Source organism: Lontra canadensis, unplaced genomic scaffold, assembly GCF_010015895.1.
Source record: "Lontra canadensis isolate GAN:19392208 unplaced genomic scaffold, GSC_riverotter_1.0 scaffold3, whole genome shotgun sequence".
Lineage (NCBI taxonomy): Eukaryota > Metazoa > Chordata > Mammalia > Carnivora > Mustelidae > Lontra > Lontra canadensis.
In genome coordinates, this window is record NW_022630997.1 from 2,369,935 (window position 1) to 2,396,470 (window position 26,536).

Below are 26,536 nucleotides of genomic sequence, written 5' to 3' on the forward strand. Positions count from 1 at the left end.
CCCCACTGAGTGCAGTCTTTCTCTAAAATAAATAAATCTTAAAATGTAATGGAGGTGAAATAAAGATATTTTCAGGAAAAAGAAAACTAAGACAATCCAGTGCCAGCAAAACTACACTATAAGATATTCTGAAGGAAATTCTTTGGAATAAAGGTAAAGGAAAGCAGATTAAACTCAGGACCACAGGATGAGATGAAGAACATTGGAAATAGTAAATATGTGGGAAAATGTAAATGACTATATTTTGCTCTTTCTTCTTTTATTTAAAAAAATTTTTTAAAGATTTTATTTATTTATTTAACAGACAGAGATCACAAGTAGGCAGAGAGGCAGGCGGGGTGGCGGGAAGCAGGCTCCCTGCCAAGCAGAGAGCCCAATGCGGGGATGCGGGGCTCGATCCCACGACCCTGGGATCATGACCTGAGCCGAAGGCAGAGGCTTAACCCACTGAGCCACCCAGGCACCCCTATTTTTTAAAATTTTTAAACAGTTTTTATTTATTTGACAGAGAGCAAAAGCAGGGGGAGCAGCAGGCGGAGGGAGAGGGAGAAGCAGGCTCCCTGCTGAGCAGAGAGCCCGACACGGAGCTCAATCCCAGGACCCTGAGATCATGACCTGAGCCAAAGGCAGAGGCTTAACCAACTGAGCCACCCAGGCGCCCCTGCTTTTATTCTTTTAAAATACATGTGTTGTTCAAAGCAAAACAAAACATTGTATTGCGGGATTTACAACACATGTAGATTTAATGAATGTGACAACGTTAAAGATATGTCAAGAACAGTAAATGAGCTTTTCCAGTTTCAAGGTTCCTCCAATTTACATGAACTGTTAAAATATTAACCTTAATTAATCTGTGAAATGTTAAGGGTAGATACTGTAACTCATATAGTAACCACTAAAATATAAGACAAAGAGGTAAATATAAAAAGCCAATATATAAATGAAAGTGAAATTCTAGAAAGGATGTAGGAAGTGAGCTGGGGAGAGGGAAGACGGTCCTCTAGGGATGCACAAGCCTAGGGGCAGTATGGCAAGGTCTGTGGGGCTGAGTACCAGATTTGGTTGGATCACTGAGAACATGCCTATTATTCGAGACTATGGAGTGGAATGTGCTTTTCCTAACTGGAATAAGCTAGGTACACTCAAATCTTAAACCAAAGTTTAAAAATAGAAAACGCTTCCAAACAATTTCCAAGATAGAACCTTGCAAGATTGTATGAGGCAGATCATTCAGGATGACCTCCGTTTAGCAAATACATAGTTGCAAGTAGTTATTTCTAAAGAATTATAGGAAACTCAGAATCGTTATTTCATTGGAGACAGTATCCTAAATGCCGATTAGATTCCCAGGCCTTAGTAACGCCACATTGCAATAAAATCAGACAAAATATTTAAATTATAATGCTAAATAAGAAATGACTCTCCCTTACTCTGGTGGAAACTTTGGAAGGCATTCTAAAGAGTTCTTTTGAACACATTCAGGTGAGATGCTAGTTCTTTATTTAGTTATTTCACTTTAAACTTACAGCTTTCTTTTTCTTTGCAAGCACAGCATCATCTCGTGCTTGGCGGCTGGGATTGGTATGGTGGGAAATGGTGTTTAATAGGTCACCAAAAAGATGATGGAGAGCAAGACACTAACGTTACTGGGCTAAAACTGGAAAGAGATTTCTAGGTGATGCACCTGTATCTGTGAAGAGGAGATTAGTTGACGTGGAATTTCCAGACTCTGAACTGTAAGGATCAAAGGAGAAGCAGAGATCACTTTTTACATTCTCTCTGCGCCAAGCAGAAAATGTGTTGGGTCGCTCTGGAAGCAGACCACTAGGAGGCCACCTAAACGACCAGTATGTTCCTGGAACAGCTTTGTTATTCTTTTTTTTTTTTTTTTTTAAGATTTTATTTATTTATTTTTAGAGTTATTCTTAAGAATGAGTCGAGGATGTGGTGCTGAAGGTGGAAAAGAAGCAAAGTGGCATACAACAGGTTGTTTGTGGGGGTTATTTGAAAGACTGATTTAATTTAAATTGTTTTATGGGAGTTCATAATTCATAGTAAAGGAGGTGTCCCTGAAGGTTGGGTTAAATTTATAAAACTGAATGCAGAATATAAATTTTGGAAAGCAGGGAGCCAAAATAAGGTCAAAAGCATGCAAGTAAGAATGAAAGGAAATGAATGAATGAATGAATGAATGAGGAAAATATTAGACTTGATGCTTGATATGCCCCCAGCCTCCATGACCATTGCCTTTATCCAGACTCTGACCACTTATTCCATCATTGCCTTCCAGCTGCGTGCCTTTCATGTTGGCTCAACTGCCTCCAAAATCATCTTTCCTATTCACAAGACTGTCATATTAATTTCCCTGGGGAATCTGTATCATCATATCCTTGGCCCGAATTCTCTAATTCCCTCACTGTATTCAGGCAGAACCTGTCTATTTGCATGACAGAACGCTCCCGTAGTCTGACCCAACCTGGTGTTATGTTTTACCTAAACCATAGCTTTCTTGCCTCTCTGCATTGGTTCACGTGATTTTCCTATGTCACCCTCCCCATTTCTCTTCATTGCATGTATTGACATTTTCGTTTGTCATCCATCCATCCTCTCCACAAACATTTACTGACCACTTACTACTTGACAAGGATTGTGCCTTCAAAGGAGCTCACAATCTGTCTGTATGGACTGACCTATGACAACGAATTGTATCTTGATGGAATAAAGCCCTCGTTGTGCTATGTATCAAGTATTACGAAGACAGAGAAGAAAAGCATGAACTTTACGAGTCAGGGAAGGTTTAACTTAGGAGGTAACATCTGATCTTGTTTTTGAAGGATCAGAAGATGTTCCACATGTACAAAAGAGAAACAGCAGCACGTGAGTGGTACAGTTGGTTAAGCGTCCAACTCTTGGTTTTGGCTCAGGTCATGATCCCAGGGTCATGAAATCAAGCCCCACGTCAGGTTCCACGCTTAGCACAGAGTCTGATTAAGACTCTCTCCGTCTCCCTCTCCCCCTCCCCACTATGGTCTCTCTCTCTCTCTCTCTCTCTCTCTGTCTCAAACAAACAAATAAATAAATCTTTAAAAAGAAAGCTATCCCAGTCGGAGGAAATAGCCTGTGTTGAATCCCACCTAGCTTACGTTTCCATTCTATAGGATTTCTATAGTTTCTACTTATATCATGCACCTCACAATTTTAGTACTTATGGTGTAAGATGTACAATTTATAATCACATTAGCTGTCTCAGACTACAAACTTCTTGACCAGCCAGTTCGTATACTTCATTTGCATTCTCCTTGAACCCTAGCAAGATTCAAGGTTATCACTGGGCACATAGTATGGCCCACAAAGATGGTGTCAGGTTAATCTGGTAATCTGTCAACATTTATGGACTCCTTATATTTTTTTGTGCATATGTTCCAACAGAACTTTATTAAGGCACTAAAATTTGGATTTCATCAGTAATGAACTATTTTTCTTTTGATTTTTAAAATAATTATTTTTTTAGAGCAGTTTTAGGTTCACAGCAAAACTGAGGGAAGGTACAGAGATTCTTTCACATGTTAATTGTCCCCACACCTGCACAGCCTCCCCACGATCCATATCGAGTGGTACATTTGTCACAGCTGATAAACCTACATTGACACTTCATCATCGTCCAAAGTCCATACTTTACATTACAGTTCACTCGGTGTTGCATACTCCAAGAGTTTGCACAAATGCATAGTGATATGTACCTATTATTATGGCATCATACAGTAAATTTTCATTGCCCTAAAAATCCTCTGTGCTCTTCCTGTTCAGTCCTCCTCCCCCCAACACACACACACACGCACATGCACACACACACACAGACACACTCACTCCTTAGTTTTTATGTGTAAAGGAAGGAAACTAGTATTTATTGTAGCAAACTGCTGACTACATGCTGATTCTGTGTTAAAAGCTTTACACATATTCCTTCATTTACATGAATCATGCAGTGGGCTGTTTTGGAAGATGAAGGTGTTCTGGAAAGACAGATGAACATAGATAGACCTCAATGTAACAAACCAGAAGTGATTGAAGAGGATTCCTCTAATGGGATTTGATCAATTGCTATGTACTAAGGGGGATGAAAAGTGGAGACACATTTTGCTCCTGAAGCCTCTCTTTTCATAAACTCTCACCAAGTACGCATCCTACTTGGTAGCAACGATGTCTGTACTTTTCTGACTATGCTAAGCTGGGCTTCATTGGGAACTTCACCTTAAAAGGAGCGGTGTTGACCATGAAAAGAGCATGAGCTTCAGAGTCCGGTGAAACTTCCCACCTGGTTTTCCATGTTATGAGCTGTGTCACACTAGGTAAGTTTCTTAAATCCTTGAAGACTTAATTTCCTTGTCTGTAAAATGGATACAATAGTAACTACCTCATGAAATGATATCTATTGCAAAATACACAGCATACAGAAGTGCTCTAAAAGCCTTCTTCTCTGGCCCTCCCTCTCTTCCTATGTACAACCTATTGGAACTGAAGAAGTTGAAAGTGCCAGACATGACAATAAATAAAAAGTCCTTTTCTTTGGCAACATCCTTTATTACAGAAATTTTGTTTCCTCAAATGTCAACTCTTGCTGATGTCATAGTGTTAGTTGTTCAACTTACCCTTGGAAGGCCAGCACTGTTTATAGATGGTTCAGTTTGTAAACTTAGAAAGCAAATCCAGGGGGAGAAATTGTCACACATTTCCAGAAATTCAGAACTCCTTTTTTTCTATCCTTTTGCATTAAGTCACTAGACTACATTTTCTTCAATGCAGAACACGAAGCATTTTGTACAGGCGGAAATTAATTATTCTCTTTCTCAGTTTCAGCAAGAAGGACATTTATTATATGTTCCACAAAGTCATATTCAGTTTTCCAAACTGAGAAATATTTAAGGGATTTCATTATATTGGGGGAAATTTTCATCAATCAGAGACTTAACAGCTACCAAGAAAGGCCTCCACAATTAATCTTTTATAACATGAGTGTGACTTGTAATCTCCACACTAAGAAAAAAATTACTGAATATAGGGGAAAACTCTTCATAAACTATAACATTTCTTGGCAAAGAAAAACTGCTTTATGATTTTTAAGATATGTTTGAGAATTTAAATGAAATGTACATGTTTGAAATTAGTGCCAGATGCAACACAATTCAAGCCCAATTCACTAGCTACATCACATTTACTGTGATTTAGTAAAAGGGATTCAATAATTCTATGTTTCATAGAAATCTCACAAATACAAGTATTTCATTCACAAAATGCATGGTTTGGCAGGTTTCCAGGGCAAGAATTTGCTGGAGGAGAGGTAAATTTATTGATTAAAATAAATCAAATAACTGACATTTCCCCAGAAAACTGGCAAAACAATGGTATTCAGAGACTGGAAGTCTTTCAACCAGAACCAGAAGAAAAGTTTGAGCTATTTACATTTATTTACATTTATTACAGGAATCCAATAATATGATAGAGTAAACAATCAGACATTTGAGAATTCTCAAATTTTAAAATACATATTTTTGGAGTAGGACTTTCCAAACATTTTTTTTAAGATTTTATTTATTTATTTGACAGAGATCACAATTAGTCAGAGATGCAGGCAGAGAGGGATGGAGAAGCAGGATCCCTGCGAAGCAGAGAGCCTGATGCGGGACTCGATCCCAGGACCCTGGGATCATGACCTGAGCCAAAGGCAGAGGCTTTAACCCACTGAGCCACCCAGGTGCCCTTTCCAAAACTTTTAATATGAAACCTGGTGTTTATGGGTCTTGGGATTAATTATATTTCTCCTCTGTCCTTTGTATATTTATATGTGCTGAATAATGAGTACTCTGACAGACTATGTGCAGAAACAGTTCTTAAACAGGTCAACATCCCTTCCCTCCTACCCTGTGTCTCAATTCTTCGCCCCTCTGTGCTCTCTTCCTCCACTCTTGTCACACTTCCACCAATAGCATTTGTTATGAACCAAATGTTTCTTGTACCCCCAAATTGCTTTGTTAAAACTCTAACCCCCAGTGCGGCTACATTTGGACACGGGCCCTGTGAGGAATTAATTAAAGTTATATGAGGTCATAAGGGTGGGGCCCTGATCCTCTAGGATTAGTGTCCTTATAAGACGAGGCACCACATAGCTTTCTCCTGTGCACACGTTCTTTCTCTGCAAACACATCAGGAAGGGATCCTGTGAGCGCACAGCAGGACAGCTGCCTACAAGCCAAGAGAACAGGGTCCTGAATGAAACCTGTCCGCACCTTGATCTTAGAGTTTCCAATCTTTAGAACTGTGTGAAATTAATTTCTATTGTTTAAGCCACCCAGTATTTTGTTCTGGTAGCGTGAGCAGACTAAGACAGTAATGAAGAGGCCCAAATGTATTAACCATAGCAGCACTTTTACTCACATCCTTTCTTTAACTGCCTGACTTGTTAAAGATTTGGATTGGGGAAAAATGCTATTGAGACCTGGACACAATTGGCCTGGAGACTTTCACACAGATCCTGAAGTCACTCGATCTGCTTCTATTCTAGAATCAGAGAAGGTCAGCAGGAGAAGGATTTGTGTGTGTGTGTGACCTGATCTTGTCAGTTCGGGTTTTATTATGATTCTGAGATTACAGAAATCTATGTCATAAACCTGGCATATCCCTCTGGGAGACCCTGGGGGTGAGATAATGGATAGTTACCTAATAAGCTTAAACATCTGTTTACACTAAATCATGATATATTAAAGTGCAGTGCAAAAATTCTTATACATTTTCAGAATGCTTCAAAGAAAGGCATTATAATGTTAACAACAGTAACAAGTAGCTAAGACTAAAATTACTATAGGCAAGATGATGTGTTAAGGACTCTATGTGTATTTTCTTTTATCATCCTCACGAGGATAGGAAAGTGGTCTTATCATTATTACAGAGCACTATTTCGGAAAGTGGAAGCATTTCTAAAATCGTCCGCGCTCTCATCACTATTACATTATTCTGCTTTGTATTCTTCATAGCACTTTTTTTCTCTTTTTTTTCCTTACTTATTTTCTATGCTCCTCCAAACCCCTCCTCGGGGCCTGAACCAGTGGCTGTCACGGAAAAGGGGCTCAATAAGCTTTTAGTCAAGGCCACACATCTGATCAGTGTAGCAGATGGTAAGCACCAGGAGAGCAGGAGTCGGGACTGTTCTCCGCTAAGCAGAGGCTGGCAGGGTGCCTGCTCCATAAATATGTACAGAAGGGAAAAGGGAAGGAAAGGGAGGGAGGGGAGAGGGAGTGAGGGGTAAAAGGCTGAAGGAATGGAAATATTCCTTTAAGAGCCTAAAGAGCATCTACATCGAACCTCCCGCTTTGGAGGAATGAACTCAGTTCAAGGTCTAAGCCAGCAGTTTCCTCATTCCCAAAACCAGCGAGAAGCGGGGAATGGGGAAAAGAACAAAGCCTTTAAAAACGTCCAGAAGAAAGGGGGAAACAGTGAGAGAACGGAAGCAGAAAGAACGAATCAGGCGCCACGGACAGATCTGAAAGCAGAGCTAAGCGCGGTCGGTTGCCATGACGACCCCGGGGCCAGAACGGCCCCAGCCCATTGGCTGAGATGCCGGAGCCAATGGGAAGGCGCGGTGTTGGCGGGGTCTTAAGATGGCGGCCAGGCGGCCGGCTCCTGACGGGTGAGTACCGTTGATAGCCGGGCTGCTTCCCGGCCGCCCCGACCTCCGACTTGACGGGCTCTGGAGGGCCGGGTGCGGGGAGCCAGTGAGCAGGTGTGGGCGGCCTTACGGCCGAGCCGGCAGAGCCCCCGGTTAGGCCCACGGAAGCATTCGTAGGGCTGGTCTCTGCTTCGCTTGGAAGGGACGTAGCGCCTTCCCGAAGCCTGTTGGTGGGAGAGGGGTTCTCCGTCCCACCCCGGCCAAAGTGAGAAGGTGAAGAGGCTTTCGACTGGGGAAGCAGCCTCCGGTTTACAAGTGCTGTAGCCCGGGGAAGAGCTGCAGTTAAGGGGAGTGTCAGCGGGTTAGACGTCCTGCACCCCAATCTGCGGCGCTTAGTTCTGTGCCCGGGACGGGATGCTTCCCGCTGGGGGATCGGAGTGTGGCCCTGCCGCCGGCGAGCCTGCCGAGTTCCGGGTCGTGCCGCCGAGCGGGAAGCGGTCTTCCTTTCTAGAGCCACCCTCTTGCAGCCTTGAACCTTGTAAGTATTCTCGCGGCGGCATCCGCCTTAAAGTGAGCCTCGAAATGTTATTGGTTAACCGGAAATCTTTCCGTGCAGGGTCTTGGGACGTGTTTTCCAGGCCCTGACTAAACACTTTTTAGTGGAACATATGCGTACATACAATCTCCTGCCAAGTAAATAGTTTGGGTAATCAGACTGGGAGCTTAATTCGAAGTCAGTCCTCTGATTTAGTTTATCTTTTTGAGAAAAGACAGCATATTTCATGAATGGGACTTTTACATTAATGTTGATACCTGCTTAAAAGTATTTTAGTTAGGTAATTCCGCGTCATGGAAACTGATTATTGTGTGAATTATTTAACATGATGGTGGGTGGGTGGTGGTTTATGATTATTATACTGGTTGGGATTAAATTCAGATCAGACAAAATTCAGGTTTCTGGGATTATTCTAATTGGATACAAAATATGGGAAGACAGCTTCGTATGGTGAAAATGGAGTTGAAATTCTGGAATAGTAGTGACAGGAGGCATTTACCCATTAAACTGCTCAGATTGGGTTTTCGTTGTAAGCAGTCGCCTGATCTTCCAGAAAATGTGACATTATTACCCAATGTCATTTTTATGTATACATTTAGTATAGGATCTTACATAAGTTTCTCCTTTTAAAGAGTAAGACAGTTTTTTTCTGAAGCAAAATTTTAACAAAATTACAGGCTAGAGTCATTCTTTAGACGCACTCTCAAATCTTTGTCTCCAAGAATATATTACTACTTAAATTGCATCCTCTAAAAGTTAGTAAGTTGAAGCCCTAGAGTTCTGTTTTTGTAAAATAAGCAGATCACAATGCCTTAGGCAAGTCAGTTTCCCCACCTGTAAAAGGGGTTTAGATAGTAATTTCTAGTGGAAGGGTGGTTGTAGGGATTAATGGTAAAAGAATTTCTGTCATCTTGTTTATATATGACATTGTGTATATGCCAGATACATCATTGACTTGCTTTGTTTTTCTTTCTGGTTCTGCTTCTGTGTAACTGCTGGGGTCTCCTTGGCTTTCTCTAGAGCATCTTTCAGGTGTTTTTTTTTTTTTTTTTTTAAGATTTTATTTATTTGACAGAGAGAGAGGGATCACAAGTAGGCAGAGAGGCAGGCAGAGAGAGGGGGAAGCAGGCTCCCTGCGGAGCAGAGTCCGATGTAGGGCTCTATCCCAGGACCCTGGGATCATAACCTGAGCCGAAGGCAGAGGCTTTAACCCACTGAGCCACCCAGGCGCCCGCATCTTTCAGGTGTTTTGTCTGACATGCAGTCTTACTGAAAACTAGAAAACTTGGCTGTGGTATTGGGGTTGAGGAGAGAACCCTTATCCTCTGGGGGTTTAACCAGTATTGCATCTGACTGGTACATCACATCTCTTGAGAATGGCCGAATAATTTTCACATTTAAAGGGTAATTTGGAATGATTTGCTTTAGAATAAAGGCATAGGGTAAGAGACATTTCAGAGAATTAGAGAGTCATCTTTAAGAGCAGCCAAAACAAGTGAACACGAGGCCTAACCTAGTACCAGTTGGTACCAGTTGGTACCATAGTACAGTTGGAAATGTATGAGTGACATGAATATACTGTGAATTTTCAAAGTGTTTTCAAACGTGAGCCCAAAGCAAGTCACAAAGCAGCCACTTTATATTGGCTGATTTACAGTTGAACTGCTGCTCACGTGGACAGCTCCATTTTGCAGTCTTCTCGGTGAGTTATCTGTGTTTATCAGTGACCATGGGGTTGCCCTTGTGTGTATATGTGTGTGTGTGTGTTTGCAGTCACAGGAGAATGGCACGCCACTTGAACGATGTTCAGGGATTGAGTTCAGACGTGTTATTTGAATTTTGCCTTAATTTATGGATTTGGATGTAGAATCTACTTTCTAAAATTTATTTTAGTTCTTCCTTCTTCCATGGGCACACACAAGAAATTATCATACTAGCCAGTGTCATACTGAAAACACTACTTCATGCCACAGCAACGAGCTAAAAATAGATGATTTTGAGAAGGTCCAAAATGTGATAAAAAATGCTTGAAAGCTGATAGGGACAGGTGACTCCAAGGCACCCGAGAGTGCTCCTCAGGGTGAAGCTCATGTGGGTGCCCAGAGCACAGACACACCCTGTAGGGATGCTGGAACAGTGTGCTCCAGTAGAACTGTGCGCATCAGAGAGGCACACGCCTTTCACTAGCAGCCACAACTGAAGTCTGGGCTGAGTGGTACTTGGCTGCTGATGGACAGACACTTGCCATGTGTGTAGAATGCCGGTTCCCTTAGATATTTTTGCCTGTCTTCATGTCTTAAAGAGAGCCTGGTACACAGTGGCCATGCACAGGCTGCTATGGACAGGGAAAAGAAACTGGTTTCAAACATAGAACCCCAATTTTGCTAAGAACGCTGAATCTGAAATGTGTTACTATCCTTAAGTTCTGAAATAGAAAATGAGCCTAAAGGTTTATTTGTCAGTGGCAAAGTCATGTTGAAGCTTATCATTCCCCCTCCATCTACTCCTCAGAACAGTAAAAATATTTTTATTGATAGCATAACATTCGTTTTTCAATATTGGCATATTTCACATGATGTCTTTTGTGCTAACAAAGTATCTAAAGTTTACCCATTCCAACTATTAAAATCCTCAGTCTAGGTTTAGGCATGGATCCAGGTTTTATGGGGCTTGGAGCTTATATTATTTTGGGTCTCCTCTTTAAGAAAAGGAATACAAATTCTAAATAGAAATTGGGTATAATGCTTTGGAAAGACCTGTGCAAAAGAGGAGCCTTGACACTTAGGCTCCATTGTCTTCCTGAATCTGGTTTTATTGCTCCATTCAGAAAACCAGACTCCAATATTTTTTTATAGAAACTTATGTTAGACTTTGGAAATCAGGGAGGTAAATGATTTGGATCAATTGCTAAGTGAATGCACCTCAACCTTAGAAACTTCAAAACTACCTTGTGAATGCTGCCACCCATAACAGAAATTATAAAAATGTAATACATGGCCACAGAAATACTAATAGCAAAAAGAGCTCGGCATTGATCAAGCCCCTAGAACCTCCTAAACATTGTGGTGAGTGTTTTCATAGCTTATCTCATTTAATTCTCAGAATAGCCCTGTACGCAATATAATTATCCTTGTATTATTACAGCAGAAAAAAACTGAGGGTCAGAGGTGGTAAAAATGATTTCCTCATACTGCTAGTATATGATAGGGTCAGGATTACAACTGAAGCAGTTAGATGTCAGAGCCCTTCTTCTTAAAAAGCTAAAAGAGTATTTTGGTAAGGTGGTTTTAGAGGGCTAACAACTCAGGAGGCTGGGATCCATACTGCCAAAAATAAGATCTGATTCTTTGGACCTGGGAGGAGATCCTTAAACGTTATCTGGAATCCATTATTCAGATTAATGCAAAATCCAGTGATGCCTTTGTCTCAGAGACAATGGTGGTGGTTTTCTCATTAGGTTAACCACAATAGGGGGCAGAAAAGTGGGCAAAAATTTCCATCCTTGCGTTTTATTCCTTCAGGTAAATCATGAGCAGGCAGTATAACTCTGACTTCTCTTATTTACGCATCTTTTGAATGAAGTGGTTTTGAGTCGATACATATGCCATGTGATTAATATTGAAAATGTCCTCCGTTATTATTTTAGCAAATGATTATAACTCCCAATTTTAAAGGTCATTTTTGATAAGCTTAACAGTAGTTAATATTCCGTCTACCAATGGGCCAGATACCTAATGATAAATATTATCCTGAACTTGAACCGTAGTTTCCTAAACACGATATTGTTACTCAAAAAAGCTGTATGTTTTTGTTAAATTGTTAGGATTAACATTTAATTCTCCATTTGGTATTTTAGCTGTCACTCGTAAAATTTAAAACTAGGACATTCTTTTTACCACCATGCTTTCCTCAAACTACTTGCACAGCCTAAAAATTTTCCTTTGAATAACTGTTTTCGTACTCCTTTGGCAGTAAGTCCCCTGAAAGTTCATTTCAATACCAGTGAAACATCTGACTTTGTTTTCTTTTTTAATTATGATAGCTTGAGATATAATATTATAAATCTTAAATTGTGTGATGTATATATTGTTAGGTTCTTAGAGCAATGAATGCTTTTACTGAGTTTATTTTTTTTAGACAAAATTATCTATGTATATTAGATAATCCAGGTCCTATTTTCTTTAAGTCACTCATCTGTAAGTTTGTCTTATAACAAATTAACTACTTTGTACTCTTTAAAACATCTTATACAAGCAAATTTTTTTATTTAATTATTTTTATTGACATATAATGTATTGTTTGGCCCCAGGGGTACAGGTCTGTGAATCATCAGGCTTACACATTTTGCACTCACCATAGCACATACCCTCCCCAATGTCCATAACCCTACCACCATCTCCCTACCCCCCCACCCCCCAGCAACCCTCAGTTTGTTTTGTGAGATTAAGAGTCTCTTATGGTTTGTCTCCCTCCTGATACTATCTTGTTTCATTTTTTCCTTCCCTATCCCTCAGACATCCCACCCTGCCTTCCAAATTCTTCATATCAGAGAGATCATATGATCATTGTCTTTCTCTGATTGACTTATTTTGTACAAGCAAATATTTTAATTCTTTTAATATGGAAGGTATATGTGATTTTAGATTAAAAGAAAAAAATCTAGATCGATTGTTCCCAAACCACTGGGATAATTACTAAACTCTTGGGGTTTTAAATTCCTTTCCATGTCCACTTTGTATGTCTAAATTCATCTTTTTTCTCTTCAGAAGAAAAGATGTGGAGTGGGCTACTACCTCCTGGCCTAAATGAAAGTGATGTTGAGTTGAATTCTGAAGATGAAGCCCCATTAGAGAACTCTGGACTTAACTTACAGGAAGATAAAGAAGATGGGGCCATTACAAAAACAGAGATCTCAGATTTCCAAACTGATGGACCAAAACCTGGGGCAGAGGCAAATGTAAATGCATACAAAGAGTGCCCCTCTGGAATTCCCTTAAATATGTGGCATGTAGGTTTTCTCTGATGTGTTCTTATTAAAGCCTGTGCATGTGTGTTTGTGCACGCTCCTGTCTCTGCCAGGGTCAGAGGGCCTGTACTTGGGAGGTAGGGAAGATTGACTCAGAATACTCTGGGTTTGTGGTCAGCTCACTGGGCACTCAGATACTTACTCTCATCTTGGTGGTGTGTTTTATAAAAAGAGGAAGTAAAACATTTAGTAGGATTAGCTACTTTGCTCAACATAATACATGAGCTTCTGTTTTATTTTGATCTCTTTGTCATCTGTATGAATCATCGAAATTTACTCTCAGCCAATCAGATTGACTTATGTCGAAATAAATGAAGATAAAAAATCAGGTTGTCAAAGAATCTTGGAAAATAGGGTATCTCGAGAAGAACTGAACTACTTTTGTTAAATTTGTATTTTTATAAATGCTAGAATATATTTTTATCACAACATGTTTGTAATTTTTGAATATATGCTTTACTTCAAAATATATTTACTACTTTTTCTCTTTTTTTTTAAACTTTTATATAGAAATTTCAAGAATTGCATAAAAAACATGCTGAACAGAAAACCTCACCTTCAGGATTCAGAAGGAAGAAAAGGAAACGCTCCAGGAAAGGTGTTTTGTTTTAATTTAATTTTCAGTATTGCTAATGTTAAATTGTGAATGATTGAGCTCAACAGTTTTTAATAACATTAATTTGGAAATAAATGAATATTCAGGTATTGACACTTTGTGAAATCTTTTCAGGTAAATTGAAGAATGAGGAAGAGACTCATAGGTAGGTTCTATGAATGAATAGGTAAAATATCTATTTATTCTATTATTATCTATTCTAGATAATATTGTAAAACTTGTACCAATAATTGAGTTTCTTACCTCTTAAACATAAGAACTAGTTTTTGTGATTTATAATTGTAGTAACCAATTAAAAACACTAAAAATAAGTTATTGTCTGTCTTGCAGTGAACAGACCTCAAGTGAAACCCAGTGGAAGGAGCTTACTCAGTATTTTGGAATCAATGATAGGTTTGACCCCCCTGTTAAAAAGAAAAAAGTTGACAAGGTAAGAACTTTTTTTATCGCATCTTATATTAGCCTGTAGAAAATGTTTGTGGTTAGCCTTGCCTAAGGTATTTTCCTCATTAATTAATTCAGTGAAAAAGTTAAAATGCCTACTGTACATGAAACAAGATGTTAGGTAATAAAGTAAATATATAGTTACAAATCATTAAAAAAAAATGGTGTTAAGGAAATAAACAGGATGTTGTGAAGACATTAAAATGGAGGTTCCACTTTAGTTTAGGTGGTCAGGGAGGACCTTTCTTGGAAGATGCCACTTCAGTGAGACCTGAAAGATGGGAAGAAAGCATCTATATACAGAACGCTCATGTAGAGGTACTAACCTGGGTAAAGGTCCTGGGGAAAATGAGTCATCATGGGACATTTGAGTAACTGTAAGAATATCAACTTGGTTGGATGAGGTCAACAAGGAGAGTGGCCCAGCACGGGTTCGGAGAGGCAGGCAGCCAGGGAACAAACTGTGAAGGCCCTAAAGGGGCAGAATAAGGAACTGGGTTTTAGTTACAATGTAGCTGAGAGTCATTGGAGGGTTTTAAGTTAATGGAGTGATATGATCGAAGTTATGTTTGTAAAGATTGCTGTTGTGTAGAGAAAGGGCCAAAAAACAGGAGCAGCAAAAGTAGACGAGAAGAGACTCTTCTAGGCACGAGAGGATGGTGGCTTGAGCAGGAATGGTGCTCCTGAAGATGGAGAAAAGCGGGTGGATTTGGGGTCTCCTCTGGGAGGAGCATGGACAATATTTACCTCTGATGCTTTGTGAAGTGGTGGAGAGGAAGTGGGGCGTAAGGAGAGGAAGAGAGCCGTTCCAGTTTTTACCTTCAGCAGCGTTGTGAATAGTGATGCTAGGTACGAAATAGGAAGGCTGGGTGTGGAGAGGGGTGGATAGGGCCTGCCCAAAGTTCACTGGGGCATGAGTGATATCAGTGGGCAGGAGTAGAGAGATGGTTGGTAAAAATGAGGCAGGAACTCAGGAGAATCTGAGCTGGAGATCCACATTTGGACGTCATCAGTCTATCGATGTGAACACTTAGTAGAGTCTTAAATGCATGAGTGACTTACATATTCACATCAGGGAGTGTGGACTCCAGGAGCATGAAAATTGAGCACTGAATGATAGGGCTAGAGGTTCAGGGGCCTGCCTTGTTGAAGCCCAAGTATATTGTATCCTGCCTGTGTAGACAGATTCCTTCTTCATGGATCATTTCTGTAGACCTGTAGACTACTGTGAGCACGTAGAGATCATTCTGATCAATATTTCTTGTGAAACAAACCTCACATGTTAAACCCATCATCGGGTGGTACTGCATCATTGAGGGTGTGTGCATGAAGGAACTGACAGTAGAATTTTGCATGTGAACCTTTTGATTCCAGTTTTGCTAAGAATTTTTGTCATTTAGTCCCCAGAACCCTGGGGAATTGGAACCAACACCACTTCCTTTTCTTTCTTTTTCTTTTCTTTTCTTTTCTTTTCTTTTCTTTTCTTTTCTTTTCTTTCTTTTTTCTTTCTTTCTTTTTTTTTTTTAAAGATTTCTTTATTCATTAGAGAGAAAGAGAGAGAGTGCATGCATGCGTGTGAGGGGAGGGGTAGAGGGAGAGAATCTCAAGCTGACTCCCCACTGAGTCAGGAGCCCGATGTCAGGTTAGATCCCAGGACTCTGAGATCATGACCTGAGTTGGAAATCAAGACAGACCCTTAACTGACTGAGCAATGTCTGTTTTACAAATGTTCAAGCAGGTGCAAAAATGCTTACATTCTTACAAAGAAAGATCGCTGGTAGAGGTGACAGTAAAACCCGGGCTTTATGACCCCATGCTCCGTTCTCTAGCTTCACTGCAGAAGAACTGGTCAGCGCTTCAAAATGCAGTTACTCTGCTCTTGACCCCTGTGAGTCTGGTGGGCGGGGAGGAGGGATCTTGTGAGAAGGATACTCTGGACTGCATAAGCCTGTTCTAAAGCGTGAGGGAGGAGGGCCCTGGCTGATGGGAGTGGGCTGGTGTCCAGCCATCCTGCTCTACAGTCCCCACTGCTAACTACGTTGTTGTTCTGAGGGAAGGAATGCTAAGTATTGGTTCTAATAGGAAAGTTTTTTTACGTTTTACTCATGAATTAGGTGGTTTTTGATCTTCCCTTATTTATAGTATTTGTTATATTTTCTCAGAACTCTTGGCTTCAGAATGTCTAAACTATTTCTTAGTGAAGCTGTTAACCATTCCAAAAAGTAAAAAGTTAATGATTTTTAAAAAATTTCTCCAAATTAGAATTTTATTGTTATCCTACATATAGGAAATTGTACCTTCTTGATCCTGGCTAGATACGGCTCTTACTCATTGTCTAGAATTTGAGATTTGCTAGAGTAATCTTAATAAAGGCTAGAATGACTTGGGTGAATTCTTTTAAGCAACTTGGTTTTACGAACTAATGTTCTGTTTCACATTATATGTTAGATGGACTCTAGGAAAAGAAATTTAAGTCAAACATCCTTTTAAAAAACAAGATTTCTGTTTCAGGGAAGTCCCCTCTAAATCCTTTTGTGATCACTCGTTAATCTATTTGATGAGTGTGGATTTTCTTAATGACTGAGCCACCCTGAGTTGGATTTTCTGAACGGTAGACATTCCTCTGTACGAATGACAGCTGACTAAGAAAGTCACAGCATTTTTCTAAACAAGGAAACTGGCATTGGCCAGGCTTGCCTCTGCCCAAGATTTTGCCAGCACGTACTATTCTGTTAAAAAATGCAAGCATGAAAGGAAGAGAAGGATTTAATGGGCCAAATGATGTCCCATTCTCTTGATAGTTCAGCGTGAGTGTGCGCCCGCAGGTTTGTGCCCCTCCTTTGGGTTGGGATCACTGTCTCCCTGTTTTACTTGCGCCCCTTTTGCTGTCATGCTAAAATCTACTGTGAATCCAACAGAGTAAATAGACATTAAGGAATGTCCACATTGGAGGCACCAAGATAAAAGCGAAGAATAAATGTAAGTCTAGCCGATAATAGCTGCTGCTGAAGAAGTACAGAGAGGATCATGAAAATCTGTGGTGCAGTTTGGACAAAGCTCACATGGATTTCTAGCCCATTATTTTATTTCTCAGGAGCAGAGGCTCGTCTCTTACCATATCTGAAAGAGCCCTTTTATTCTGTATCTCACTCACTCCTCTGGAATGGAAAAACAAAACTTCTTAATCTTGTGTCTATTGTGCAGTCCTCCCCCCACCATGTTTTCTTTCTTGCTTGCTTTGCTTGCTTCCTTTCTTCCTTTCTTTGGAACCCTGCCAAGCTAAAACTGTTGCTCAACCAAGGATGTGTATTTACAACAGCGCTGTCACCTGCTTTCCTCACAATACAGAGAGGATTTTTTTTTTTAATGTAATTTTCTTAACATCCAAAGCTGTTCTAAAGTGTTCTTTGTATTAATTACAGCTTTAATACTGTTTCTGTAGTACTGGGACTTATTAATAATTCTATAATAATAATTATTATTATGAATCTACATAGGAATATCTTTAGAACAAATTTAACTCATTAATTTCATCATTAATATCTCAAGTATTCTTTAGTTGAATCAGTTTGATTCATCAGCAGTCACTATTGAAGTAGTTTTATATATACTTAATGTATACTTTTTGGCATGAAAAACCAGACTTAAATTTTAATAATTTTAAGAGTGATTGCACAATGTCTTTGATAATTTTTTTAGTTGTTTATGAGAAGAAACTTGAATTGTATAGTGTAGCTTTTTTCAAATTTTTTTTTTTTTAGTAGGATGCTTTTTCTAACAAAAATTTTACTTGAAACTCCAAAACACAGATGAGATAAAAGGCTGATAAAAAGGTGCCCCCAAAGCATTATCTTTTGATCCCCAGGTGGTGATTCAGATAATTTAAGTAGGTATGATTTATACATAAAGGTAACACCACTAATTCTTAGTTCTTTATTTTCCTTCCTTCTTTTTGGAGAGATTGCCTAATTTTTTTTCTCCCTTAGATATTAGTTTTAATTAGATACAGCAAACTTCAGTGGATAGTTCACTTGTATTAAGCTTTAAACATTGAATGTATTATCCAAATATCTAGTAGCAACATTTCTATAGAAATATATAGTACATGGGGCACCTGGGTGGCTCAGTGGGTTAAAGCCTCTGCCTTCAGCTCAGGTCATGATCCCAGGGTCCTGGGATCGAGCCCCGCATCGGGCTCTCTGCTCAGTGGGGAGCCTGCTTCCTCCTCTTTTTCTGACTGCCTCTCTGCCTACTTGCACTGTCAAATAAATAAATAAAATCTTAAAAAAAAAGAAAAGAAATATATTGTACAGTTTGCCAGGAGGCGCTCTAATCGTATGTTAAAACAGATTCTGCTAATGCACATATGGGTGATCGGTCATTCATGTTAGACCTCGTACCCATACATTTCTTTGATATTTGTCTTCTTGAGATCTGCAGCAAAACTGTTAATTAGAGGTTATTTATGGCCTTGTGGGAACCTGTTAGATACTGGCCTAGGATGTTTTTGCACCTGTGGCCGAAGTGCCATCTCTAAATTTGTTTGCCTGTATTGAAGTGCATATATCTTAAGCTAAGTTCTGATTCCTGACAAAAGAAACCTGAGAAGCATACCGAGGCCCCGCAGAGTATCATCAGTCCCACGTCTGTGCTATGAGAGACATCAGAGATAATTCCAGTAAAGGTACTCTTGGGTTCAACTTAATATTTTTTAAGACTTAATAATCGGACCTTACTTCATGAGACTACTTTCTGACTCAGAGTTGAATTCTTGGGTCTTATGCTTGGGGCTCAGGACTTGATGAGTTATGAGGAGATCTGTAGCTGTATGGAGCTAGACCGCCTGTTGGTTTTAATGGTATCCTGATATTTAGATAAAATAATATGAACAGCTTATTTATCGAGTGATGCTATATTCTAAAGTTTTGCTCAGCATTTTACATCTATTTCCTTTGACCCTTACCATAAACTTGCAGAGGATGTGGTATTACTCTCTCTTCGCAGGTGAGGTAACTATAAGCTGTAGAGGTCTAGGAATCACCTAGTTTCTCGGCCATTAAGTAGAGGAGCTGGATTTTGAACCTCTGGATCTGACCTTACCAGCTATATTCTTTGTAAACCGTTATTATGGTCTTAAGATGATGGAAATGTTTTACCTTAAGATTTTTTTTTTACTAATGTTAGCATTTTGAGTGTATTTACAATGTTAGTATCATTTTAGATGGAATCAGAAATTTTTCAGAGCCAAAAGGAAGTATTATATTTTACTTAAATATATTGTCCAAAAAAAGAAAAAAAAAGAAAGTAAGAAAGAAAAAGGGGAAAAGGGAGAGAAAAAATAAAGTTTTATCTATTGAAATTTTGTTGAATTTAAAAAAACTTTCAAAAGAGCTAAAACCAAAATTGAACATGTAAGTACAATTTTATTTCTAGGAGAGAATTTTGGTTATCATGCCAGTCATGTCATTTTTCTTGAAGGAAACTGAGGCTTTGCTCTTCCTTCGAGGAAATCTCATTTGCCGGGAGCCATGACCACCGCTCCTGACCACCACTTCTGTTCCAGCTCTTTCTGCTATATTGTGCCAGTGCTCTGAATGGCTGGGGGAATGGGAGTTGGTTGATGGTGAAGAGATAGATGTGTAATTTTAGCTGACTTCTTTTTAAGTGAAAATTTATACTTATACAAGCTCAGCAGTTCATATAAGTTTCTAGAAGAGGGGAGTATTTTTGGTTTCTGTCTTTGTGACATTAACTATAAGCAGTGGCTCCATGATAACCAAAGGGAAGTTAGCAAGTTGATGCAGCAAAATGGCTTGATAAGCAGACCCCTGGTTTATTCAGGGTATTGGTGGTAAAAATAGAGTGGGTTCCTTTTTACTCATTCATCTGATTACTCTAGGTCCTAGACTAAAGGAGTACAGCACCCAGGTCTAACTAATCTTAGGGAACTTACATAATTGGAGGGAAACATACAAAGCTATTATGTGGAATCGGCTGGACAGGCCCAAGAATGGATGACATTAGGGACCAGGTTGCTGAAATGAGAGGTTGGGATAGATGAAGTCTGGTTTGATTTAACTGGCTCCCCCAGAATTTGTGGTGCAGGGAAAATTGAAGTTTGCTGTTAGTATTTTGTTTTCATATATATTTGAGGAGATAACTAATATTCTGTGCAGGAAGGAGAGCCATTTATTCTCATTTCTTAAATAAGATATTTTATTTCTATTGTAAAAACAAATAATAAAATTCTAGAGACAGGGACTGTGCTAGGGCTCTGGGAGTCCAAGATGAAGAAGATATTCTCCATGCCCTCAAAGAAGTGCATATGCCAGTAGTGGGAAAGATTTATACATCAAGAAGTATAAGAAAATGTTGCTCTTGTTTAGTCATAGGGGTACTATTACCCCAATATTACTGTTGTAGAATTCTCCTGGGAACTTGTCAAAGCAGTGGCTAGGTCACGAATGGTCCTCATTTGGGTGGGATCCTTTCAGTATTAATGCAACCATGGATTACTGCACTGTGACCGTTAACTCAGTAACAGAAGCTGACTGAGTGCCTCTCAGTCAGGTTAGGTGCTTGAACAGGTCTGTGCTTGGTGAGCCTAGAACCTGGGAGGGGAGAGAGACCCATGGGTGCTAACGAGAGTCTTGGAGTGCAGTGACAGCACAGCATGGGGAGAGCAGTGCGCACGGCACTTAGGTACTGGGCATGGGGCAGAATAAAGCAGGGTCCGTGGGTGTGTACTGCAGAGGTAGGAAGGTAACATTTGACATGGGACGTGCAAAGATGGTTAAGATTTTTCCAGTAGAAACAAATCAGGTGCATAGGGGACAGTAAGAGAATGGTAGATGTGACCAGAGATTGGCAAGTACAGCATTACCCAAGATGAGACTGAGAAAGCATTGTGGGAACCTATTGTGAAGGCATTCTGGTGCAATTCAAAAGGAATAAAGAAGTGATCATGTTTTCAAGCTGGCTAGTGACATGGTATCTCTACTTTAGAAAGACAGAAAACTAATTTGGAGAAGGCTATCATCTTCCCAACAGGAGATGATGAGACCTTGAAGAAGCCCAGAAAGGAAACATGAGAAACCCTATGAAAAGAGTTAAAATAGGAGCAAAGTATTGGAGGCATTGAAGACCACTAAGGATTCTGTCTGGGGTGACTAAGTGGGTTGTCAGCTCTGAAGGGGAAGCAGCGGGGCAGTAAGTGATGAGCTTGTTTTAGGCATAACAAGTTAGAGACCCTGTCTTCGCAAGGCTTCAATATGAAGATAACTAGCAAGTAGCTGGAGATATAGATCTTGGAATAGCTGAGAGGTCGGATGTTTTGAACTAGTCAGAGATCTGTAAAGCAGCTTATAAGAAGTAATTGAAGCCCTAGGACTGCGTACATTACTGAGAAGAAGGAAGAGGAAGATGTTAAAGTAGTAGAAACAAGTGGCTGGGAGTAGCCAAAACAAGGTAACATGTGGGAGGAAGTTGAAGGTATTGCTTAAGTCAGTGGTTCTCAAACTTTGGCCTGGTTATCGTCAGTGAGTTGCTGGGCCCCAAACCCAGTTTCTGATTCAGAGCATTTGTATTTCTGACAAGTGCCCCAGTAGTGCTGATGCTGCTGGTCCAGACTTCAACTTGGAGAACTCCTGGCTTAGAGTTAGAAAAGATTAATCATGGGCGGCAGGCCAGAGAAGGAGGTTAGGAGAATCCAGGGAGGGACTGAAGGACTCTGAGAATGAATACGGTGGTCCCAGGACAGGGTTACAAATGAAGACAATGCAGGTTCTCTGGCTTTGGAACTTGGGATAAGTCAAAGGACAGAATCTTGAGTTCAGAGAGAACTCCAGATTGTAAAGCTTTGGAATTAGAGCTTTCAGGTGATGTCTATTGCCTGGTCCAGAGCAAGCCTTTTCAAAGAATTGGTCTTCCAAGAGATACAGAGCTTGTATCTGAATATAGTTCAGTGTACTACTTTCTGATTTGAGAAAGTCTTGCTGTCCTTCTCCCTTAAAAAAAAAAAAAGAGTCCAAGCTGAGTATAGTCTTGTAGTTGATTTGCATTCTGGCACAAGCTCAGTTCATAGACTGGCACCATTCACAGACCTGAAGAGGTGCACAGACCACACTTGGAGTGTCACTGGCCTGGAGTATGGACTCTGGGGTGGGGTATTAGTTAGAGGTCCCTGAGGATGAAGGATGTTGGAAAAGTGAGTCCAGGATGTTTTTTGGATGGTGAGAAGAGTTCTTCAGAAATACAAAAAAGAATTTCTGTGTTTTGTTTTTTTTTAAGATTTTATTTATTTGAGAGAGAGTAAGCAAGAGAGAAAGCACAAACTGGGGGTGGGGCAGTGGGAGAGGGAGAAGCAGACTCCCTGCTTAGTGGGGAGCCTAACCTGGGGCTCGATCCCAGGACCCCGGGATCATGACCTGACCAGAAGGCCGATGCGGGTGCCCCCCAAAAAGAATTTCTGGACACTGGTGATCATAGGGCCAGAATGGGAAAAGGACAGGAGAGCCACCTGGCCTAGGATCATGGCCAAGGATCAGAGACTAAGGCCTACTGAGTGATGGTCTTAAGCTACAGTTGGGAGCAAGGATTATAAGTGTGTCATCCTATCAAGACCTTAGGTGGGGTGAGGGATTGTGAGAAGGGATGATTTTCATTCAACTAGTGATAACCTTACTGGTCTGTGTTCCATCATCTTTTTAAGCAGATTATGTGTGGGCATTTTTTTTTTCTTTTCAAATTTTCATTTAAATTCTAATTAGTTAACATAGAGTGTAGTATTGATTTCAGAAGTAGAATTTAGTGATCCATCACTTACGTATAACACCCAGTGCTCATCATAACAAGTGCCCTCCTTAAGACCCATTCCCCATCTATCCCCTCCCCCATCTTCCTCCCCTCATCAACTCTCAGTTGGTTCTCTACCATTAAGAGTCTTTTATGGTTTGTTTCCCTCTTTCTCCCCACCCCCTGCCCCATATGTTCATCTGGTTTGTTTTTTTAAAGATTTATTTACTTGGGGAGGGGGAGGGTGTGAGTGAGCAGAGGGTGGTGGGAGAGAATCCTAAACAAATTCCCTGCCCAGCGAGGAGCCTGACATGGGGCTTGATCTCAAGACCCCCAAGATCATGACCTGAGTGGAAATCCAGACTTGGATGCTCAACTGACTGCACCACCCAGGTGCTCCTCCTGTGTTTTGTTTCTTAAATTCCACATACGAATGAAATCTTACGGTATTTGTCTTTCTCTGACTTATTTCCCTCAGCATAATACACTGTGGCTCCATCCACATCATTGCAAACCGCAAAATTTCATTCTTTTTGATGGCTGACTAGTGTTCCGTGTGTGTGTGTGTGTGTGTGTGTGTGTGTGTGTGTAAATTGGCATTTTTAAGTCTTGTTTACACAGAGGCTGCACAGGAACAAAATTTCACTTAGTTGGTGGGTGTAATCAAGCAGTACACTGACAGGCAGAGGCATTCCTGGGGTCCCTTTTACTAGATGAGAGAGAAATTGGGAACTAAAAACATGGAGGACACACTGGCTAAGCCATTGTTAGGGCAGAATTTTCTTGTCGGAACCATAAATTAGACTATTTTAAATATTTTTTTATTTTATATGGTAACTATTTCCACAGGCTAACCTCAATTATTTAAGTCTAAGCTTCTTTCCATAAATATATGATGAATCCTACCTGGTGTGTTTGGTAATCACATGAAAATATTAATTATGGTTTCCTAAAGCATCTTCATCTAGTAAATAAAAACATTTCCATAGGAAAATAAAACTTGTTCTCTTATGTAACATTATTCCCCTATTTAATATCTAACTTGATACCCATCGTCAAAGACTAGAGGGGCTATTGAAGGAAGGCCTCAAGCTACAGGAAGGGGCAGTAGAGAGAAGAGTCCGAGGAAAACGGTGGTTGAAAGCGCAGGCTCTGGGCAGACCCATATTCATGCAATGGCCTTACCGCTTACAGGTTCTGACCTTGGCCACGTTAGTGAGTCTGAGGCCTCAGTTTCTTCATGTTCAAAAATACGGTAACAGTATTTTGTGAAGTTGTTAGGAGGATAAATGAGCTTTCTTATAGTTATAAGTCAGGGTCTATTACATAATAAGCGTGCTGTCATTTTAACTGTTGTTATCATTAACGTTATATTGTTATTAAGGGAAAGCGTAGTCCTTGAAGTCACAAAAGTCTGTTTAGGCATCTCCTTTTTCTTAGTTCAGGAAGTTATCTGGCTTTGAATAAGTCATTTGATATCTCTGCGTGGCCTTCTCATCAGCAAATGGGAATGGTACCAACTACCGCAGGGGTCATCATGAAAATTAAATGATCAAAGTATGTAATGTGTTCGGTGTAGCCCTGTGACATAGTCTTTTGCCAGCAAATATTTGCCTTTTTTCCTGCTTTTAAGCTTTAGGTTTCTTTACTTTCTAGTCGGGCCTTGAAAAGAGCATAGACCAGGCTGTGGAAGAGTGGGACATTGAGAAGGCTGAGGAGCTCAGCAACCAGCTAGCTACTCGAGAGGTGAGTCAACTGTAGTATTTCCAAATTTTCTAAAATGAATGTACATTCTTTTTGTGACCATGAATTAAGTTTCATATTCAGATACTCTCTTAGCTTTGTTTGTTTGTTTGTTTTTTAAGTAGTGGGTGTGGAGCCCAGTGTCGGGCTTGAACCTCATGACTCTGAGAAAATACCCGAGCTGAGATCAAGAGTCGGACGCTTAACCAAATGAACCACCTAGGTGCCCCTCAAATATTTGATTTTAGATTTCCCTTTCTGTCCATTTTCTTTCCTCTCATGCTGCCATTTATTTTGAAGTGCTGGGTTTTTATTTTTGTCTTTAATGTTTTAAAATTATTCTGGTCTAAAACTTATGGTGGAAATAATCCGTGATTGATATTCAACTCTAGATTTCACCTAGTTCAGAGAGTTTTTGCCAGTTACGATTAAAAGACTAGCTTTCTTTTTCCATTTGCATCTTTAATTCACTTCAACTCTCCCTGAAGGCAGCTGTGTGTTCTAATGTCATATCTCAAAGTTTTCCTCGCCCTCACTTCCCCAAGTGCCTTCTTGCTGCACATTCTAAACTTTTCCCCAACCCTAAATAATTTTCAGCTTTTTAAAACTTATAGTCTAGAATATAAAACTAATAGATATATATTATAAAACTAATAGATATATTGAATATTCTTTTTCTAAGTACAAAGAACCTTCCAGAAAGTTCTCACTTGCACCTTTCATGGGAGATATTTATTTCTACATTCGCTGCTGGGATGTCGCTAGGCAAAGTCACACATTGAGTAAAGAGCTCATATCAGCATATGTTGTGTTGTTGTTACTGTGTTTTGTGATTCTTTTTTGTCCTTTTTAGGGGAAAAGTTCTACCATAGCTTTCTTTTTTAGTGTATCCCTATGTTCTTCACCTTACTCTTAAACTACGCTCCTTGGGGTTTAATTACCTGGAGAGCACCATCAGTCACCTGTGCAAACGGCTGGCCACGTGCCCTGTTCTTTCTTACTCACCTCCAGGTGAGCATTTGTTTTAAACGGAGACTAATAACAAACTTAACTATTTTAGTAAATTCTTCTGTGGAAGAACCGTTTTGCTCTTCCATCTGCTGGTGACAAAAACCACTGTTGATTGCTGTTTATTGGTTTGTTTCCTATTTTTGGGTGCTGGCCATAAGTATCTTGTAAGGTATATGTTTTTATGTAGGGAAATAAACAAGTTCAGAAGTGGGGCTTCAAGGATTCTGCAGTCCTCTTTTTTCCCACAAACCTTTAAGATCAGTTGACACAGTACATACTTCTGTTTGTAACATGTCTGTGTATTTGGGCTTACTTATTAAATGGCTAATCTTCAGGAAATTATGAAGCTTGGAGCTTGAGTTTAGGACTTAGGCAAGCAGCAGCATAAATGGCAGTTAGGGGACCTTTCAAAAAGTGATATTTAAAAAAATTAATGTTTACTTTTTCCTTTTAAGAGTCATTCTTCCTTTTCCAGCTTATGATATTTCTTGTGCTTCGATATTTGTTCTCTTTCTTTTTTAAAGGAGCCATATTTTGATTTTATTGATTATAACATTCATTGGATATAATAGCATTTTATCACTCTGTTTTCAAATAGAATGATTTAGGCATTACATGTTTTTAAAGATTTATTTATTTTAGCGAGAAAGAGCGCACGTGTTCAAATGTGCAAACACCGATTGGGGG

At 39.8% G+C, this 26,536-nt stretch overlaps 1 protein-coding gene across 2 annotated transcripts in view; it reads left to right on the forward strand.

Moving 5' to 3' along the window:
* Positions 1 to 7,592: 7,592 nt before the first annotated feature.
* FAM204A (family with sequence similarity 204 member A) overlaps positions 7,593 to 26,536 on the forward strand; it is a 31,831-nt gene continuing 12,887 nt past the window's right edge. The window contains exons 1-6 of one of the 2 annotated variants that reach the window (XM_032878819.1): positions 7,593 to 7,681; positions 12,983 to 13,224; positions 13,753 to 13,840; positions 13,973 to 14,003; positions 14,189 to 14,288; positions 24,752 to 24,841. In XM_032878819.1, the coding sequence (XP_032734710.1) occupies positions 7,609 to 7,681; positions 12,983 to 13,224; positions 13,753 to 13,840; positions 13,973 to 14,003; positions 14,189 to 14,288; positions 24,752 to 24,841 (624 nt within the window). In that variant the 5' untranslated portion in view covers positions 7,593 to 7,608. Of the gene's footprint in view, positions 7,682 to 8,179; positions 8,199 to 12,982; positions 13,225 to 13,752; positions 13,841 to 13,972; positions 14,004 to 14,188; positions 14,289 to 24,751; positions 24,842 to 26,536 lie in introns of those variants that run through there. The other variant, XM_032878828.1, reaches the window with a different exon arrangement.